The sequence below is a fragment of the Notamacropus eugenii genome, chromosome 4 (assembly GCF_028372415.1).
Source record: "Notamacropus eugenii isolate mMacEug1 chromosome 4, mMacEug1.pri_v2, whole genome shotgun sequence".
NCBI lineage: Eukaryota > Metazoa > Chordata > Mammalia > Diprotodontia > Macropodidae > Notamacropus > Notamacropus eugenii.
This window is the reverse complement of record NC_092875.1, coordinates 51,794,311-51,815,449: the sequence shown is the minus strand read 5'-3', so window position 1 is coordinate 51,815,449 and position 21,139 is coordinate 51,794,311. Positions and strand designations below refer to the sequence as shown.

The 21,139-nt window shown below is 43.6% G+C and overlaps 1 protein-coding gene across 1 annotated transcript in view; it reads left to right on the top strand.

The window, feature by feature from the left end:
* NFILZ (NFIL3 like basic leucine zipper) overlaps window positions 1–1,702 on the top strand; it is a 42,414-nt gene extending 40,712 nt beyond the window's left edge. Inside the window, exon 2 of the mRNA XM_072600918.1 lies at window positions 25–1,702. Coding sequence (XP_072457019.1) covers window positions 42–959 — 918 coding nt within the window. The 5' untranslated portion in view covers window positions 25–41 and the 3' untranslated portion in view covers window positions 960–1,702. The remainder of the gene's footprint in view (window positions 1–24) is intronic.
* The last annotated feature ends 19,437 nt before the right edge of the window (window positions 1,703–21,139 follow it).

The following is a 21,139-nucleotide window of genomic DNA, read 5'->3' as shown; positions in this document are numbered from 1 at the left end:
TGAATTTTCCTTCTTCTCCCTCAGCTCCCTGGGTGGGAATCATGGACCTGGGATTCCTGAGGCTCATGGATTTGTCCCAGGGCAAGAGCAAGGCTCTTCGGGGAAACCGAAGAAGTAGTTTTGTGCCAGCCACTCGACGTCAGCGGGAGTTCATGCCAGAAGAGAAGAAAGACACCACTTACTGGGAGAAGAGGCGTAAGAACAATGAGGCAGCCAAGAGGTCCAGGGAGAAGCGGCGCTTGAATGACGTGGCAGTGGAAGGACGGCTGGCAGCTCTCAAGGAGGAGAATGCCTCACTCCGGGCTGAGCTGATGGCTCTCAAGTTTCACTTTGGCCTGTTAGGCCCTGGCACCCCCCAGGCCCTCCAGGCCTTGCTGTGGAGTTGCCCCTGGCTGGCCTCCCGGGGCCCTGAGGGGAAACTAGCTCAACCAGAGAGAGGCCCTCTCAGGCCATGCAGCCCAGACCCCAAGGATCTGATCTTCAGGGATTATGGTAGTTTCCACAAGGTGGTGGGTCTGGGCTCCCCAGGGCTCTCTCATGAGCTATCAGTTCCAGACCCCAAAAGGGCAGAGTCAGCTGTCTGCTCCTCAGCTCTCTTCAGCTGCCACCCACCGGATGGGCACATCACCCAGCTGCCTCTGCTGGAATCTCGCCCTAGGTGGGGGCCACCAGTGCCAACTGGGCAGGCAAAGAGCTCTGGGCACTGGGTCCTGGGCAACAATGATAGACCGCTGGTGGCAAAGTCTGGTTCTGTTGCACCATCCTTTGGAACACCCTGCCCCCATCCTGGGGACACACCCAGGACTACAGCTCAGTCCTCCCTACCCCATAAACTTCGGATCAAGTCCCGGGCTCTGGCAGATTGGGAGGACAGTTCTTCAATTCCTTCTGAGATTCCCTACCTGATAAGGGACAGAGGCCAGGACAAGGGACCTGAGAGCAAAGGGAATGGTAGATAGAAGAGGCAGAAATCTAGATGACTCCTATGGGTGTGCCGGGTTGTCAAGGTAAAAGGAGACCCACCATATTCCCTCTTTCCCCTATGTGGTTTCCCTGGGACTCAACAATTCAACTCTTGCCCCAGTCCCCGTGGAATCAGTCCCCTAAGGCTATCTTCCTGGTAGATGAGCCCCCAAGTCCCAGCCTTGTCCTTGTAACTAATACCCCTTCAAAGGTGCTCTGTCCCATTGGGGTTGGCATCTCCAGGGAGAATCCAGAGTCTCAGGAAGAAAGCCTGGTAGAGTAGAAAGGACACTCATCTAGGAGTTAGCATAGCCCTAGGTTCAGTTCCCAGCCCTACGCCATGTGACCACTTACCTCTCTAAACCTTCACTGCCTTTATCTGTAAAGTGGGGGTAATATACCTGTAATATCTTCCCTCACAGGACTGTGGTAAAAATCAGTTGAGATAATACGAGTCAAGCATTTTGCAAACTTTATAGAAGGTGCTGACCTGGGAGTCTGTGAATTTTAAAAAATATGTATTTTGATAATTGTATTTCAATAGAATTTGAATCCTTTGTATCTCCTCTGTATTTCATTTAATATTTCATTTAGAAACCTGACACTGTGAAGGGGCCTAGGGCACAAGAAAGGTCAAACCCCCTGCTGAATAGAAAGTCAGCTGCTATTATCAGGGAGAACTTGAGAGCCCAGAGAAGATGGCGTGGGGGCGGGGGCGGGAGAAGGCCTGGGGTCTGAGAGAGAGCCCACAGAGATCTCCAGAAGAATGACGCTGCACCTGTCGCCCCCTAGGGAGGATGCTGATTTACTCAAGGGAGGTGGTTTTCGGTGGCAAATGCTGGTCTGTGATCCAGATAGAGAGACCCAGATGCCAAACACTGAGTAATCTAGATAATTGTGGAGTGTAGAACCTACCAACAGTTTTGCTGCTCCTTGGATTTCTCCCCTTTATGTATACCTAAGGGGCAGTTAGAGTGGAGTGGACAGAGTGTTGGACCTGAAGTCTGGAAGACCTGAGTTCTAATCCAGTCTCAGACTTTTATCAGCTGTGTGAACCTGGGCACGTCACTGAATATTTGTCTGCCTCAGTCTGTAAAATGGGGATAATAGCATTTGCCTCCCAAGGTTGTTGTGACGATCAGATGAGATAGTAATTGTAAAGCACTTGGTGCAGTCCCTAGCACAGATCTAGTAACATTTATATAGTAACAACTGTATAAATGTGGTAAGAACTACATATAAATATAAATATGGTGAAAACTACATAAAATATGAATATGGTAAAAACTAGCTAAACATTAGCGCTGTTCTGCTACTGTTCTATCCCAGGGAGATGTTCCATTCGCCCTTGTGACCCTGCCTTCTTCCCCATCTGTGCACATCCCCATCTTCTATAAGAGGCCCCTCCCACTCCTTGCAGGAGTCTCTTAAGTCTTCCTTACCTTTCTCTGAATCTCCTCGAGCTCCCATCTTCCAAACGCCAAGCTGAGCCTCTGGGCTCAGATAAGACTTCCCCTAGCTCTTTCCTCAAAGCTGGCTAGATGGGTGAATGGTCTATGTGTGTGTTGGGAGTTGTGAGGTAAGGTCTCCTGGAAGCCCGTAACAATGAGTCTATAGGACTTTTTCCTACCTAGGTTCGCTCCTCTTTCCAGGGTTCTGACCTGCCTAGAGGCAGCCTAGATGGCTTAGTAAATCTTAGAGTACTGGGCCTGAATTCAGGAAAACCTGAACTCAAATCCAGCTTCGGACATTTGCTAGCTGTGTGACCCTGCACAAGTCACTTAATCTCTGTTAGCCTCAGTTTGCCCCCTAGGGAAGCACAACCCCTGTAAAGAGAGGTGAGGAGAGGCTAGACCCTGCCTGTTGCCCTATGCTGGGACATTAGAAATAAAAGAGCCAACACACTGTCTACAGCTGTGGCCTGAATTCCTTGGGGAAGGGATGCCTAGAAACCACAAAAATATAAAATGGTCTGCTGCCTTTCACACCTCCCTGTGGCCCTGGCCAGAGGAATAGGGAGCCCCCACCCCCACCCCCTTGGCCTTAGCAGAGTTACTGGGTCTGGGCCTGGGAATTGGTCCTTGATGTCTCTTGGGGAGATCCACAGAGATACAAACAGTACCAACCCTGCTCAGACTCCATGACCCACAGTGACAGACGGACTCCCCTTTCCCAGGCTCCCAGCAGGCTTTCCCTCTTCCTCTCCATCTCCCTTTCAATCCTCCCTTCTGCCTTTCCATTTTTCTTCTCTAAGTCCCACACTTTTCCCCTTCTGGTCCTTCCTCCTTTCCTCTCTCTTCTCGGTATCTCCCTTCTGTTAGTGACTGACACTGCTCCCTTTGCATTTCCTGTTAGAAATGAAGAACTAACCCAGAGCCAGAGCTAACCCTAGAGATTCTTCTTGGCCCTGGCCCTGGGTCTGGCCTCCTACCTCCATCTGAGGTCCTGCTTGCCACTCTGGGGGCAGTAACACCTCCAGATCCTGCTCAGATAAGGTTCAGTCAAGGCACTTTAAGTCCATCAGTCAATAAGACCTTCTTAGGGACCTCCCACTCCAACCTTGTTAAATTCAACAAGGATTTATTAAGGTCCTTGAGGATTTATCAAGCAGTCGGGTGGGCAGTCAATAGAGTACTGGACCTGGAGTCCAGAAGAACTGAGTTCACATTTAACCTCAGACACTTAGTAGCTGTTTGACCCTAGGCAAGTCACTTAACATTTGTGTGCTTCAGTTTCCTCAACTGAAAAATGGGAATCATAATAGCACCTACTCCCCAAGGTTGGATCAAATGAGATCATATTTGTAAAGCATTTAGCGCAGTGTTCAGCACATAATAGGTGCCATATAAATGCTAGCTGCTATTAATTATGATTAATATTAATATTGCCATGTGCGAAGGAAGCAATATGGAGCAGCAGCCAGAGAGCCTGTTTGAAAGTCAGGAAGAACTGGGTTCAAGCCCTGCTTCATATAGGTACTGGCTGTGACCCTGGGCAAGTCATTTAACCATCTAGTGCTCCCAGCAACCCTCCAGGACTCCAGGTGCAGACTAGTTTCTGTTCTGCAGGGGAGAAGGACTTTCTACACCAGAAGGTTGCACATGGGATAGGCCTTGAAGGACTGCGTAGGGTTTAAAGAGCCCACCCTACATAGGAAGGTTACTTTGGGTATGATGTTAGCCAAAACCCAGAGCAGGATAGAGTCTGGCTACAGGAAAGGATGTCTGTAGGGAAGGTGGGAGAAGGAGGTAAGGGACAAATATCTGGGATCCTAGAAACCAAACTTAGGAGGCTGGAGTTGCCCTTGGCCCCCTGGTCTGCCTGTGGTATCATTTGGTACCTTCCCCAAGGGATGACAGTCACCTTGGCCAGGAGTGAATAAAACAGGAAACCCCTCCCTCTGCTTCCCTCCCCTCCCCTCCCTAGGTCTAGAGGTGGTGGTGGTTGGTGGTGGAGAAGCTGTGAAATCACAGTGGAGCTGGGAAGGGGGCGTGGAGAGGGTGGGGTAGTGGGTAGGAGGACAGTGATGACAACATTTCTCAGAATTTACAATTGTGAGCTGGCTGGGGGAGGGAGTGACGTGGGTTTCTGAGGCCTGTGGCCCATGTGGGTCCCCAGGGGAGATCCCACTCATCTAATTAGGCAAGCTCCCTCTTTGGGCTTTCTAATCTTCTCCTCACCACTCCTGAACCCCAGAACCCATCTCTGGCCCCTGCCTCTCCCCTTATTCCTATCCCTGACTCAGCTCCACTTTGAGGACCTAGGGTCCTGCCCTTTCCCTGGCCCCTAACATGACTGGGCCCTGAGCTCAGAGCTGTGATCTACTCTGGGTAACTAGATGTGGGAGGACTCCTTGGAGACAAAGACAGAGCAAGTCTTATCTGTCAAGAGGAGGGGGTGGGGAAGGAAGGAGGTGAGGAAGGTGACAGAACCCTGGCCTCCTGAAGACATTCCCTATGGAATGTGTGTGTGCCTAAGGGGCAGCTTCCATGTACAGTGCCCCTGTGAACCGTGAGATAAATACATACTCACATGCTAAAAGTTGATCTAGAAATACATGCCCACACATGTGAACCTAGAACCACTCCCGGAGGTATACCTGTTGTGTATATACCACATATATGTAGTTGTATATATGCAAGCATTCACATGAACCAAAGATGTGATAGTAAATGTTTAACAAGTGGCTCTCTAAGAGTTCCAGGTACACTTGGAAGTTTCATTTGCATTATTAACATTTCCTCTACTTACTGAAATCTGAACAATCAACAAAACAACAAATCTAGCCCTTCTTTAGAGCCTCTGCTTATTTCATAAATACTCGTGATGAAAAATGTAACCACCAGTTCAGTAGGAGCTGTCTCCAGCACACCTGTGATATGGACTCATATTTACAAGCATACACAAATGTGCACATACAGGAGATGACTGTAAACACCAACACGCACGCAATACATGCATATACAGATAATTAGGCAAAACTAAGCACGTAATTTAGAGCTGGAAGAGGAAGAAAGAAATCAGATTTCAACCCTTCCTTTTACTGAGGCTTTGGGAGAGAAAGTGACGAGTAAGTTGGATTCTGATTTTGGAGGTCGAGGTGATGGACTTGGTGGCTGATTCCCTATGGGAGGGAGGGAGAATGCAGAGATGACTTTGAAGGCTGAGAGTCACTTACTGATCACATTTGGTCATTAGTGGGCGCAAACCCAGGCCTTGGACACAGACAGAGGGCCACCTGGGGCCAATACGAACCTGTGGTTCCCTCTACATTCTCCTTAGCTTTTCAGCTGACTACTTTTCTCCAGCCCCTTCCTCTTATGTCCTCCTCTCTGGGCAGCAGCATCTGGGCTCTGGGTTCATCATTCTAGGCTCTTCTCACTGAGCTATGCTGGGTTAGGGTCTGGGGAAAACTGGACTCTGGCCTTGAGTCCCTGGGTCCTGCTCTCTGGGCTTTAGACTCTGGATGGTCATAACTCTAGGCTCCAAGTTCTAGATTTGGCTTTGATTCTAGAATAGGTTCTGGGGTCTGAGCTCTGGGTTCTGGTCATCGGCCTAAGTTGGGTTTTTGCCTGAGCCTCAGACAACTCTAGAAAGTAGAAATCAGACAAGATTAGGTGGGGCTGAGGGAGTCAGTCCCAGGGGATTCCTGAGGGCCCAACTTGTACTTGATAGACCTGGGGGTTCAGTTGAATTAAAATAATAAGAAAGCACCCTCCTCATCTCCCCCTGTCCCAGAATTGCCTCTCCAGGTCTCCAACAGCATTCTAGTATTCTTCCTCAGAGATGGACTAAAAAGCCTTCCTCAGAACCCTTGAGGTCCCCCACCACCACATACACTTGGAAGTGGGGTGGGGAGATGGTTCTGCTGAAAACCACAGCTCTCATTTCTAGCCTGAGTTCTGACTCAGAGGCAGGGGGTTGGCATTTTGAGTGAGAAAATCCCAACATGGTCGTAGGTTCATCTAAAGTCAGCTACTTGATTGAATCAAACTTCACAGAACAAATCCCCTTAATAAAAGGATTTGTTCTGTAAAACTTGCATTCAGTCAAAGGGCTGCCCTTGAGGACCTAGAGGATCACATGTGGCCTCAAGACTGCAGGTTCCCCACCTCTGTAATAGACCCTCTCAGATAACACTAGTGTTCAATCCCATTCAGCTCTGCCAGTTGTTCTTAATCTTCTGCATTTCACCTTCTACCCTCTTATCTGCCCTCTGCCCCCAGTCCTGGGTTCAACTTGGTTCTGAGAGAAAACAGCAAAAATAACCTAATGCAATCCTCTCACTTTATAGACGAGGAAACCAGACCCACAGAGGGAAAAGAAACTGACCAAGGTTACAAAGCTGATAATTGTCTATTTTAATTAATTCTTTTTACCCAGGGGCAATCTCAGTTGTTTTCACCGGTTGAATGGGCACACTTGCCATCAGCACTGTCTACCTTTTGGCACCCTGGAAAAAGCCTTAGTTTCCCAATCCAAGTCATAGCTCTGATCATAATGACTTGACTCCTTTTTAATGTCAAAAAAATTGCCATCTCTCACAAGATGGCAGTTGTACAATTGGTGAATGCCGATTGAGAAGCTACACATTGAGTTTATATTAGGAATGCTGGATTGATTCAACATAAGGAAGGCTGTAAATATAACATACCATTTTTAATATCAATAATAAAACTACATAGTTAAGTCAATAGACACTGAAAAGGCTTTTGACAAAGTCCAAAACCTATTTCTATTAAAAACTTCAGAAATCATAGAATTAAATAAATCTTTCCCTAATATTGTAAATAGTATTTATCTAAAACTAACAGCAAACATTTTACATAATGGAGAAGAGTTAAGAGGCCTTCCCAACAAAATTAGGGACAAAACAAGGGAGCTCCTTATTACCACCACTGTTTAACATAGTCCTAGAAATGCTAGCTATAGCCATAAGATAAGAAAAAAAGAAGTAATAGGCATAGGCAAAGAGGAAATAAAATTATTGCCTTTTGTAAATGACATAATGCATACTTAGAGAATCCTGAAGAGACAGTGCGAAATCAATTGAAATAATGTCAGCTCTCCTATATAAAACCAGTAAAACAGCAGGTAGATCTAGAAAGAGAAATTACTTTCAAAAGAGAGAAGCTATAAAGTATTTAGAAGTATACTATCAAGATTTACCCAATGATTGTGTGAATCTAACTATGAAACACTGTTTACAGAAATAAAGGCAGATCTAAGTGGAGAAATATTAATTGCCCATGGATAGGTCAAGTCAATATACTAAAAATGACAATGTTACTTAAATTAATTTACTTATTCAGTGCCTGACCAATCAAATTCTCAAAAGAATATTTTGTAGACCTAGAAAAATAAAAAATTCATATAGAGAAACAAAAGGTCAAGAGTTTCAAGGGTAATAATGAAAAAAAGAGTGGGAAGAAAGGGGGCCTATCAGTACCAGACCTCAAACCACAATAATCATTAGACTAATTTGGTACCATTTAAAAAAAAGGTCAAACAGGGGAACAGATTAGGTAATATAGAAGCAAACAAACAGTGGCATAGTATTTATCCAATAAACCCAAAGACCCTAGCTTTCAGGGGGAAGAGCTCACTATCTGACAAAAATTTCTGGGAAAACCAATCAGTGGTCTTACAGAAATTCAGTTTAGATCAGCATCTCACACCATACAATAAGAAAAGCTCGCAATGGATATATGACTCAGGTATAAAAGGTCACATCACAAACAAGTTAGGGCATCAAAGAAGAGATTACATTTTATATCTATGGATATTAATGACCAAATAAATGATAAGAGAGGATCACATAAGACAAAATGGACAATTTTGACAATATAAAATTACAAAGATTTTACAAAACAAGCTTAATGCAATAAAAATGGAAGGGAAACAGATAACTGGAATGGGGAGGGAGGGACCTCAGCAAGTTTCTCTGATCAAAGTCTTATATCCAAGATACATAAGGAGCTGATTCAAATTTATCAGACTGAGACTTCTTTTTCACAGATAAATGATCGCAAGATATGAATAAGCAGTTTTAAAAAGAAGAAATCCAAGCTGTCAACAACCAAATGAAAAATGTTCTAAATCACTAATAATTAAAGAAATAAAAATTAAAGTATTTGAGGTTCTACCTCATACCTATCAGATTGCTAAAGATGACGAAAGTGTAAAATGACAAACATGGCAGGGTCTTGGGGGTGGGGCAACTGGATGTGATAGAGGTGTGAATTGGTGCACTCATTCTGAAAAGCAGTTTGGAACTAAGAGCACACAGGTACTAAACTACGCATGCCTGTTGACCCAGTTATACCCCTAATGGGTAAATATCTAGTAGTAGTTAGGTAGCACAGTGAATAGAACTCTGGGCCTGGAGTCAGGAAGACTAAGTTTAAATCTGGCCTCAAATACTCATTAGTTCTATAATCCTGGGCAAGTCACTGTTTGCCTCAGTTTTCCTCAACTGTAAAATGGGGAAACTATTAGCTCTTACCCCCCAAGGTGGTTATAAGGTTCAAATATGAGGATCACATTTGAAAAACACTTAGCACAGTCCCTGGCACACAGTAGGTGCTATATAATGGTAGCCACTGCTATTATTATCACCCTCCTCAAAAAAGTTTCAGGAAAAGGATCTTTGTACGCAAAAACTTATAGCAGCTCTTTTCACGGCAAGCAAAAACTAGAAACTAAGGGGGAAGGGTGTCCTGTTAAGGAATAGCTAAGCAAATCATATTATATAATAATGATAGCAACTAGCATTTATAAGGTTACCCCTCCCACATTGTGGGAGCTAGGGGCACAGCCCTACTATGATCTGGAAAATCTGCATAAAATATTTCAGCCCTCCCTTCATACTAGAGAAGAAGTCTGAATTATTATGTTATTAAAAGATAAAACATGATATTGTATAATACTATACTTTTTTTTTTTTTTGCATTTTTGAGTTTTAAAACTTTTTCTGTATTATCTGCTGGGCTTCAAACGTCATCTGTGACTTTCACAAAAATTCCCATCTAATTTCATATGTCGACCTACAATATATCAAAACCATGGTGGGGGAAATTGTAATGGAGAAAGGATAACTGTGTAGTATTTACTATGTGCAAGGCATTGTGCTAAGTACTTTTCAGTTATTATATCCTTTGAGCCTCCCAACAACCCTGGGAGGGAGGAGCTGTTATTATCTCCATTGTACAACTAAGGCAAACAGAGGTCAAATGACTTGCCCAAGGTCAAACAGCTGGCGAATGGTCAGATTTTGGTAGTGGTCAGATTTGAATTTAGGTCTTCCTGACTCCAGACCCAGGGCTATATCCACCACACAGTCTAGCTAGCCCATGCATGTAATGAAGTATTGCTGTTCCATGAGAAATCAAATGGACAATTTCAGAGAGAACTGAAATGACCTCTATGAACTGATGCAGAGTGAGGTGATCTGAACGAGAACAATTTACCTATTAGAGAAAACAACCTTGAACCTCTGATCAAGGTAAGAATAAGCCTCAAATCCAAAAGAAAGAAGATAAACCATGAAAATGAAACATGTTGCTTACCTTCTACCAGAGAGGAAATGAGCTTGAAATGTAGAGAAAAAAGAAAAAAAAACAAGCACGTTTTCAATTATGCATCAGTAGGAATTTATTTTGTAGCAATGTATTGAGGGCTTTATTAGGTTTCATAAAATTTGCTCAAAGGGAAGAAGTGAAAGAGGGACATAATTAAAATACTTCTTAATAAAAAAAACTTTTTTAGAAAAGTAAAAAAAAAGAAAAGAAACTACACATTGACAAAATAAAAATTGCTATGAATTTGGTAATGTTTTTACCTCCACAATTTATTAGCCACAACAGGAAACGTATAAAATAGTAACATGTATGCGTGCAAAGCATACTGTGTATTCAGTTAGAGAACATATGTTTGTTTATGTTTCTCTTCCACAAAGTATCTCTGTCCTTTTAGCTGGGGCTGGATAAATTGGAGGCCAGTCGCCAGGCAGCAGCTGGATGATCCTTGGCAGGCAGGCTGACAGGCAGTTAGAATGTATTAAGTACTTACAATGTGCCAGGAACCCACCAGTTTAGGGCCAAGTGTTCTCTCCTTTCCCTTCTCATTTTGAGATGTGATTCTGTGATCACAATGATACTCTATGGGGTGCCTGTGGATTCACGGGCTCCTTTAAGTGGCAGGGATGGGATTCACACCTTCAGTTTCTTCATCTGGAAGTAGTAATTATATCTGTGTCCTACGGTTATTGTAAGGATCAAATGAGATAATATAAGTAGAGCATTTTGCAGATCTTAAACTGCCATATAAATATATATATATAGCATTATTATTATGGGATAGGGGGTCTAGCATTGTGACCTAGGTGCCAGGACTGGACTTAGAAAGACTCATTTTTCTGAGTTCAAATCTTGCCTCAGATGCTTACTAGCTGGGTGAACCTGGGTAAGTCACTTAATCCTGTTTGCCTCAGTTTCTTCATCTGTAAAATGATCTAAAGAAGGAAATGGCAAACCACTCTAGTATCTCCACCAAGAAAACCTCAAATGGGGTCATAAAGAATTGGTCATGAAGACTTGGACACGACTGAAATGACTGAAGAACAACAAATTATGATTTCTCTAAATAGAGAACTGGATGAGGAAACTCACTCTATACTGTGCTAATGGAAGAAAGCACCTTCTCTGCAATGGATCATCTTAGCAGGGCACTGGAGCACTGGGAGATGAAGTGATTTATTCAGGGTCAGTCAGTGTGCGTCACAAGCTCAACCTGAACACAGGCCTTTCCAGCTCCAAGGCCAGTTCTCTATCCATGGCAACAGAGTGCAGGCTTCTGGGGCTGCTCTCAAGGCCAGCAGAGATGGAGAGATCAGTATCACCAGTAACAGTCAAGGCAGGGAGGGGAAGAGGAAACCCAGGAAGGTGGGGGGGTTGGACACAAAAGGAGAGCAGATGGACTTGTTTATGCTATTTTAGGAGGGAGCGGGGGCAGAGACTGTGGTTTGGGGTGTTCGAGGAGCAGGTCACGTCCCCATGGGAGGAAATACAAGTAATCAAGCTAACTAGATAAGTAGCTCCAGAGCCCAGAGTCTGCAAGGACCCTCAACTCCAGCCCCACCTTCAGCTTCAGCCTGATGCCGTCCTGTTCCAGCCTTTCTCTGGCTAGCCAACAGGCCCAGGAAATGCATCTGGGACCTAGGGACCAACCTTTGCTTACCGAGGCCCTCTCCTCACTACCATCCTGTCATCATCCAGTGGGCTGCCTAGATTCCATTTAGTTCCATAAATACAGATTAGATACCTCCTGCATAGGATCTAGGGTTGGAAGGAATTAAAGATGTCATTCATTCCACCCTTACTTGTTGGGAATGTTGTAGAGGGGCTCTTGTTTAAGAATGGGTTGGGTTAGCTGGCCTCTGCGATACTTTCCCAAGCTGAGATTCTAAGGTCATCTGATAATCCAACCCCTACAAGCTTTTTATTTTTTATTCATTTTAATCCAAATACAAAAAGACAAGAAAAGAACATTTTCATGTACATAGCACAACATATGGAGAGGATTCAATATATAACCATGAATTTCCTTTTTAGACTGTTCACTTAAAAAAACCACAACCATGTAATAAATACTATACATTATTTTCAAAGCTACCCTACCTTTCTGTGCTTCCTTCTAAGTTTTCTTTTGTTCTCTGCTGTATACTTTTTTTCTCCCTCTCTTCCCACACTACCCTAAAGAAGGCTACAAATAAGTGTGTGTGTGGGTGTGTGTGTATGTGTGCATAAAATCATACTATACATAATTCTATGTATCATTCTTTCTCTGGAGGTGGATAGCATATTTCTTCATAGGTCCTTTATGGTTGACTTGAGTATTTGTGGTACTCAAGACGAATTAGTCATTCCAAGTGAGTCTTAGGACAAAATTTCCGTTATTATGTACAACATTCACTTGGTTCTACCCATTTGACTTTTCATTGTTTCATTCAAGTCTTTCTATGTTTTTCTAAATTCCATGAGCTCATCATTTCTTATAGCACAGTGGTATTCTGTCACAATCATACACCACAACTTGTTTAGCTATTTCGCAATTGAAGGACACTTATCATTTTAGCCAATCTGATAGGTATAAGATAGTATCTCAAAGTTGTTTTAATTTGCATTCTCTAATCAATAATAATTTAGGGTATTTTTTCTTTGATTTGATTTCTTCATCAAAAAACTGCCTGTTCATATCATTTGAGCATTTATCAATTGGGGAATGACCCACATTTTTATAAAATAGACAGAGTTCTTTATATATTTGAGAAATGAGACCTTTATCTGAGACTGCTTATAAATTTTTTTCCTGAATTTTCTTCTTTCCTTCTAATCATTGGCAACATTTATTCTATTTGTACAAAACCTTTTCAGTTTAACATAATCAAAATAATCCATTTTATATCTTACTCCTCATATTTTACAGAAGAGGAAACTGAGGCCCAGTGATTTGAATTCAGGTTGTCTGATATCACCCAAGGCACTGTGTTTGGTATTGGAAATGCAAAGATAATCAGGATGTTGCTCTCAAGCTGCTTATTAATCTCAGCAAGTGAAAATCTAAGCACATAATTATGATATTAGAGAGTGTGAAAGGCAATATGGCATAGTGGAAAGTGAAGTCAAGTAGGGTCAAATCAACAAGGATTCGTTAAGCATCTACTGCATACCAGGCACTGTGCTAAGGGCTAGGGATATAAAGAAAGGCAAAAGATAGTCCCTGATCTCAAGATATTCACAGTCTAAGAGGGGAGACAAAATGCAAAGAACTATATATGAGAATACGCTATTCCAAAATAAATGGGAAATAATCAACTGAGGGAAGGCGCAAAGATTAAGAAGAATTGGAAAAGCCTTCATGGAAAAGTGGTATTTTAGCTGAGACCTGAAAGAAGTCAGAAAAGTCAGAAGGCAGTGATGAAGAGGGAGAGAGTTCAAGATATGGAGGATAGCTAATGAAAATGCTTGGAGTAGAGAGATGGGGTATCTTGTGTAAGTTATAGCAACTGGGTCAGGGTAGCTGAATTGAAAAGTACATGAGGGTGAGAAGGAGAGGAGTAAGGTGTAAGGTACAAGAATACTGGAAAGATTGGAAGGTAGCAGGGCAGCTAGGTTCTACAGTGGACAGTGTACCAGGCTTAGTGACAGGAAGACCTGTGTTCAAATCCTCAGACACTTCCTAGCTGTGTGACCCTGGGCAAGTCAATTAACCCTGTTTGCCTCAGTTTCTCATCTGTAAAATGAGCTAGAGAAGGACATGGTAAACTACTCCAGTATCTTTGTCAAGAAAACCCCAAGTGGGGTCACAAAGAGTCAGACACAACTGAAACAACTCAGCAACTACAAGGAAGGTGCCAAGTTATGAAAGGCTTTAAAATCCAAATAGGATTTTATATTTGATCCTGGAGTTGATAGGGAACCACTGGAGTTTTTCCATTGAAGAATGGGATGGAGTGGTTGGGAGGTGATATGGTCAGACTTATACTTTCGGAAGATTACTGTGACATCTGAGTGGAGGAGAGATTTGGCTATTGCAATAGTCTAGGCCTGAAGCCTAGACCAAAGTGGTGACAATGCCAGAGGAGAGAAGGAGGGATGGTATGTATACTAGAGATGTTACCAAGGTAGGAATGGCAGGACATGGTAACTGATTGGATATGGAAGCTGAGAGAGTGAGGATCAAGGATGCTATATAAGCATTAGGTGCCATTATTATTATCACTGTGAGCCTAGATGGATGGGAGGATGGTAGTGCCTTCAGCAATAATAGGGAAGTTAGGAATAGGGGAAGGTTTCAGAAAAAAGAGAATAAGTCTTGTTTTGGGCATGTAGATTTTAAGATGTCTACAAGACATCCAGTTCAAGATGTCCAATAGGTAAGTAGAGATATGTGACTGGAGGTCAGGAGAGAGTCTAGACTGGAAAAATAGATGTAAAAATCATCCATTGAAGGATGAGACTTGAATCCATGGAAATTGATAAGATCATCAAGTGAATTAATGGCATAGAAGGAGAAGAGAAGAGGGCCCAGGACAGATCCTTGAGGGAGCCTCATAGTTACTAGATATGATGTGAATGAAGATCCAACAAAGGAGATAGTTCATATAAGCAGGAAGAGAATTAGGAGAGAGCAGTGTCCCAAAAACTCAGAGAAAAAAGTACCAAGGAGAAGAGAGTGAATAACTATTACAGGTTGCATAGAAGCCAAGAAGGATGATTGAGAAAAGGCCATTGGATTTGGCAACTAAGGAGACATTGGTAACTTTGGAGAAAGCCCTGGATTTGGAATCAGCGGTCTATGCTCAAACCCCAGCTCTACTCATTTACCTGCCTGCTTCTCAGTTTCTTCATGTGTAAAACAGGAGGCTAGAATAGATGGTCCCAGAGTTTTAATACCAGAAGGGATTTCTGAGGCCAACTCCTCCCTGAACAAGGATCTCCTTTACAGCATCCTCAACTAGTCTTTGCTTTAAGAGCTCCAGTGAGAGGGAACTCACTACCTTTCTAGGCAGTATGTATGTGCCCAAGTGAGAGGAGAGAATAGTTGGTTAATAATTACATTGTCTTGGCTCAGATGCAATCCAGCTCAGACTCTGTCTAGCTGGGATTGTGTCTGGCCCGCTTGTGAATACAAGCGTTATAAAAGCTTAGGCTCCTTAAGAGGCAACCCAATTAGGCGAATCCTTAATAAACTTTGTTTTCTTTGGCTTTAAAAAAAAATAATAATTACATTGTCTTATTGAAATATTCCAAAAGTAGTAGTGTGTGTGGGGGGGCGGGGGGGAACCATATATGGACTGGAGATAAAATGATGAAGATGTGAGTTTGGGTATAAAAAGGAAGAATCAGTATAATGTAACTGAAAAATTTGGAAGACACAGTTAAAGGATTAATTTCTGCCAAATGAATGTGGTTTGAATACAAAATCTTTTTCACACTGTTCTTTTGTTTAGTCATTTTTCAGTCATGTCTGACTCTTTGTAATGCCATTTGGGGTTTTCTTAGCAGAGATACTTGAGCGGTTTGCCATTTCCTTTTCCAGCTCATTTTACAGAAGAAGAAACTGAGGTAAACAGGGTGAAGTGACATGCCCAGGGTCACACAGCTTTCAAGCATCTGAGGCCAGATTTGAACTCAGGAACACTCGCTCCAGGCCCTGAGTTCTATCCACTGCCTTTTGAGCAAGGGGAAAAATGTAACAACCCAGTGAAATATAAGCCAATGGATCTCCACCATAACCATAATCTAAATTGGTATCTAATCAAGGAAAATATAGAATTGTTAGTGTGCCCTTGGCAAAGCCTATCCCAGTCTTGCTAAATATGCTCACAAGGTGTCTCTGAGGATCAGCTTTCTTGGTTCTGTTTTCTATCAAATCGAAAGCAAACTGGAGACTGATCATGACCTAGACCAGGGATGGGGAACCTGTGGGGCTCAAGGTCACATGTGGCCATCTAGGTCCTCAAGTGTGGCCCTTTGACTGAATCTGAACTTCACAGAACAAATATTTGCATATCCCTTTTAAAAACTCTATTGACAGTAAATGGGTTGCTTTGTTGAGAAGAAAAATCAGGGGTCTCACTAGTTTATCTGACTGTGGCTCTGATAAATATTTAACTTCATGTGCTGAATTAAATTTTCTTTATGAAAATTATTTGACTTATTTTATTTCTTATATGTACAATGATAGGAGTTGATTGGGTAAATCAATCAAGTCACTTTCTCCCACTTAAAATAAGGGAAAGAATACTAAACCTTGACACATTTATCAGGGAGAACACATACCTAGGTGTTTGAACACTAAGTATGGAAAAAGCCCCAACACAGATCACTGGTATCAATGAGAGATTCACAATTACTGACAATCTCAGCTCTCAGGATCCCACTTCCTCACATCTCCTTTCTCTATCTCTGTTTTAGAATCTGTATCTCTCCCCAACTACTGGTTTCTAGTCATCTAGAGACCAGGGCAGTGGGCCTGGATACTCCCATTTCATGGAGGCCCAGAAGTTCAAATCCAAGGTCAATGGAAAGAAAAGAAGAACCTAATCTTGGACTTGTGTACAATAAATTAAGTTGCCCTTTTCCTATTGGCTTCCTGCCCTTGGTCACAGTCAAGGATAACTGTCTTCTCTCCGTGTCCTAGAGAGGATTGGGGCAGCTTCACTTCTGGTGGGATGAATCACAAATTCTGTTCTGTCTCCCTCTGTGGAAACTTCCAGGGTCCTTGTGTCCCTGATGTGAAATAGGTATGATATGAAAAAGTACTGCAGAAAAACTGGTTCTGTTCATATTTAAGCATCCCTTCTCCTCCATGTCTGAATCTCTAATGGATTGGGGGGAGAAAACCCAATCCTGTTTGCTATGGATGCAGCATCAGGTAAGTTCTAGGTTGCTACTGTGAGTTGCTACTCATCCCTCTGACCACAGTCTCAGTTCTTTGAGTGAGAGAAGAGACTTCAACCTGCAGCAGGCCCCTCAATCTCTGCCTTCTCCTCCTACTCCCCACTGCTCCTGGTCCTTTTCCTGGACTTCTGGTCTATAGAGAGTTTGGGAATACTTCCCCCATCCTAATCATTTAACAAACATTTACTAAGCATCTACCATGTATCAGGTACTGTGGCAGGTGCTGGGTTTTCAAAGACAAAATAGAAATTCATTCCTGCCTTTGGGGTGGTTCCATTCCACTGAAGGATAGATGACAGTGCCCCAATAAGTAAACACTGCTACTACTACTACTACTACTACTACTACTACTACTACTACTACTACTACTACTACTACTACTACTATAATAGCCAACATTTACACAACATTATAAAGTGCAAAACACTTTACATATAGTATTTCATTTGATCCTTACAAGAAGCTTATGAAGCAAGTACAATTATTATCTCCATTTTCAAAGCAGGAAACTGAGGCACAGAAGAATGAAGTGAAATGACTTGTCCAGTTTGTACATGTCTGAGGCTGGATTTTTTTTTCTTTAATTTTTTTTATTGCTATCTTTTGTTTTTATATAGCCTGTATTCTGAGGTAGGATTTGAACTCAAGTTTTCATCACTCTAGGCCCAGCATTCTGTACACTATGCCATGCAAACAAGGAAAGGCAATAAGCATTTTTTTTAAAGCACCTACTATGTCATAGGTATTGTGCGAAGTATTATCTCCGTCGATCCTCACAACACATCCATGAGGGAGATGCTACTACTATGCCCATGTTGCAGATAAGGAAATCGGGACCGAAGGAGATTAAGTGACTTGCCCAAGGTCACAGAGTTAGAAAGTATCTGAGGCAGAATTTGAACTAAGGTCTTCCTGACTCCAGGCCCAGAACACTGTGTCAGCTAGCTGCCTCTACAAAACTTTGTATATGTAAGATATATCCACAATAATCTATTCATCCATTCGTCTGTCTATTGACTAGTCTATCGATCTGAGTATCTATCCATCAATCTATCATCTATCTGTCCTATCTCTCCTATCTATCTATCTATCTATCTCTCTATCCTTCTGTCTGTCTGACTACCTCTATTACCTTTCTCCACCTCTTCACAATGTGTAAAGCAATCCCCTAATTCTTTCCTGTGACTATCTCCAGCCTCTGGCCAGTGATTCTAGGGATCTCCAACCCTCTCCTGGGTACCAAACTGGAGCCCATTCAGCCCAGTGTGTCTCAGGATGTTAAGCTGGGCGAGTCCTTAGAGAGTATCAAATCTAACCTTTTCATTTTACAGATGAGTAAACTAAGGCCCTGAAAGCTGAAATGACCTGCCCAGATCCCACAGGTCCAAGTAGCAGAGTTAGGACTTGAACCCAGCTCTTGTGACGCTAAATCCAGTGCTCTTCCTCCTCATCCGAGCTGCCTCACTGGCTGGAATAGGGTCATAGGATACAAGACACCAGGCTTGCTCATTTCCCCTGGAATTCTTATGGGAGAGAGGATGTGGTGGCACAGAGGACAGGGTTAGGTGTGCAGTGAGGAAGACCTGAATTCAAATGCAGCCTCAAACACTTACTTGTTGTGTGACCCTGGACAAGTCAATGAGCCCGTCTGCCTCCATTTTTCAGTTGTAAAAGGAGAATATGAATAGCACCCACCTCCCAGGGTTGTGGTAAAGATCAAAGGAGATAACGTTTGTAAAGCACTGAGAGCCATGTCTGGCACACAGTAGGCAGTTAATAAATGCTTTTTCCCTTGCCTCTCCTTTGCATGGTAGCTAGGTAATGCTGTAGATAGAATGCTAGATTTGGCGTCAGGAGACGTAAGTTTAAATCTGGCCTCAGACACTTATTAGCTATGTGACCCTGGATAAGTCACTTAATGCCTTCTTGCCTCCATGTCTTCATCTGTAAAATGGGGATAAAAATAGCACCTATCCCTGCCCCACCCAGGGTTGTTATGAGAACCAGAATGAGATAATATCTGTAAAGCATTTGGCACAGTGCCTAGCACATAGTAGGCACCTAAATGCTTGCTTCTTTCCTTTCTTCCTCAATACTGCCTTTCTGAGACCCCAGAAAGGGGACATGGCCTTGGTGCAACCGGGGAAACCCTGGCTTAAGGGTTCCAGAGTCTCCTCTCTCCCTGAGGGGATCTCAGCTTCTCTCTCTGAAAAATGGCCTTTAGTCCTAGGATGCTAGCGTGAGATCAAAGGATTTGAGGGTCTGGGCCCAAGGGAGAAAAAGGTCTTTCTTGAAATCCTCAATGGCCCTGGTTAACATAGGTTCAAAAAGTGGACAGAAGCTTCTGCAGATACCACAGGTCCCTGGGCAAAAGCTGAGACAGTCAGATACCAATGGGGAGATGGGTAACTGTTTTTAAATTTTTCATAGGAAATCTGAGTGAGATGAGGCTTTTGTGTGGCTTTGAGACTTTGCAGCCTCATCAGCGATGATCCAGCCTAGATTAGCCTGCCCTTCCCACCCTTTTCCTTCCTGCTCAGCCTCCTAGAAGCCTCAGGCGGACCCCAACCTCCCATTTTCAGCATGGGCCCCCAAGCTCCCTGCTTCCTCCAGGCAGACTTCCGTAACTAACCCAAGCTATTTCCAGGAGGGATGCAGCCTGACTTGATGTCTCTCCCACAACCACTTGGCAGCTGCTTTGGTAGTTTCGGACTTGGCTCAACCAGGGTTTCAGTAAGATGAGGGCTTGCTGAGGATAGGATTGGGGGCTGCTGAGATATCCAGGAGCTCAACATGAGTGCTTGACCAATTTGATAGCCCATGAGGGACAGGAGCATGGATTTGATGGGGTTGGTAACCTTCGACCCTCAGAACCCAAAGTCTGAACAGGAATTGATCTGGCTGATGTGATGGGCAAGGACTAATCGGGGCTGGGGTAGGGCATGTCTGCCTTCTGCTTTATTTAGGTGCAAAGCTCAGTCTCCAGGGAGAAGGATCTCAACCAAATGGACAGTGACCTCTGTGTAGGAAGGTCCGAACCAACTTCTGTATCTCTATCTCCAGGACTCCGCCGTAGAGGGAGGGAAGGAGGCGCCAGGCCCTTGCCTGAGAAGGGTGATGAAGGTCCAGAAACCAGGGCTTGGGGCTCAGTGGAGCCACCCCGGCAGGCTAATTGTTCCCTCCTTCCAGTCCCCTTTCCTTCAACCTCTCCAAGGACAGTCTCCCCCAAGTCCCAGACCAAGACAACCTCAACTGGTCATTAACACCCAAACACCAAGATAAAAGCCTTTGACACCCAAATTCTGATGATGCCCACTGTCAGACAGTCTTAGGAGCACCAGGGTATCTAATCTCAACCTTCCTGGACCAGTCTAAACCAGCTCCAGCTGAGAAGCCTTGGACCAGGTATGGCTGCCATCTGCTGGACATAGTAGGAACTGCCCAAGGTCAGGTACTGGGACCCAGGTTCCTACTAGCCAGGCTCAGGGTATACATACATATTTGTAGGGTAGGAAGTGGAGGGAGCTCTCCGATGGGGACACCACTATTCAAGGTGGGCTCACTAAACATAGCACACTATTTAGAACCATAAAATTTGGTGGCCATCTAGCTCAAAATATACTAACGAAACAATGGTGGAGGGGGTAGGGTGAGGTGGGGAGGAGGGGAAGACAGAAGTTCAAGTGATCCAGACTGAAGGGCAGCCAGGGCTCAGTACAGTCCTAGAATCCAGAACTGTAAGGAGCTTCAGGGGGGACCTAGTATAGCCCCTTGCCTGAAGAGCCTAAAGCGGTTCTACAAGTGACTGTTAGATCTCTTTGCACACTTCTGTTGACAAGGAGCTAAGGTCTACCCCACTTAAATCCAATTCACAGGCCAAGTCCAGACATCATCCTCATGATATCATTGGTCCTCTTTGAGAAAAGGAGGAGGAGGAAGAAGAGGAAGATGAAGATGATAATGACAGTTTCATTTCAAGACTGCCTGTTCCATAGTGGGATAGCTCTGTTTGTTAGAAAACATTTCACATCGAGCCCTAAATCTTCCTCCCTGTCCCTTCTGACCACTTCTTGTTCTGCCCTATTAACTCCAATATCAAATATAAAATCCTTTGCTTGGCATTTAAAGTTCTTTACAACTTGCTGTCTTCCCATCTTCTTACATTCTGCTCCCCTCCCCCTACTCTACAATCCAGCCATCCTGTCCTACAT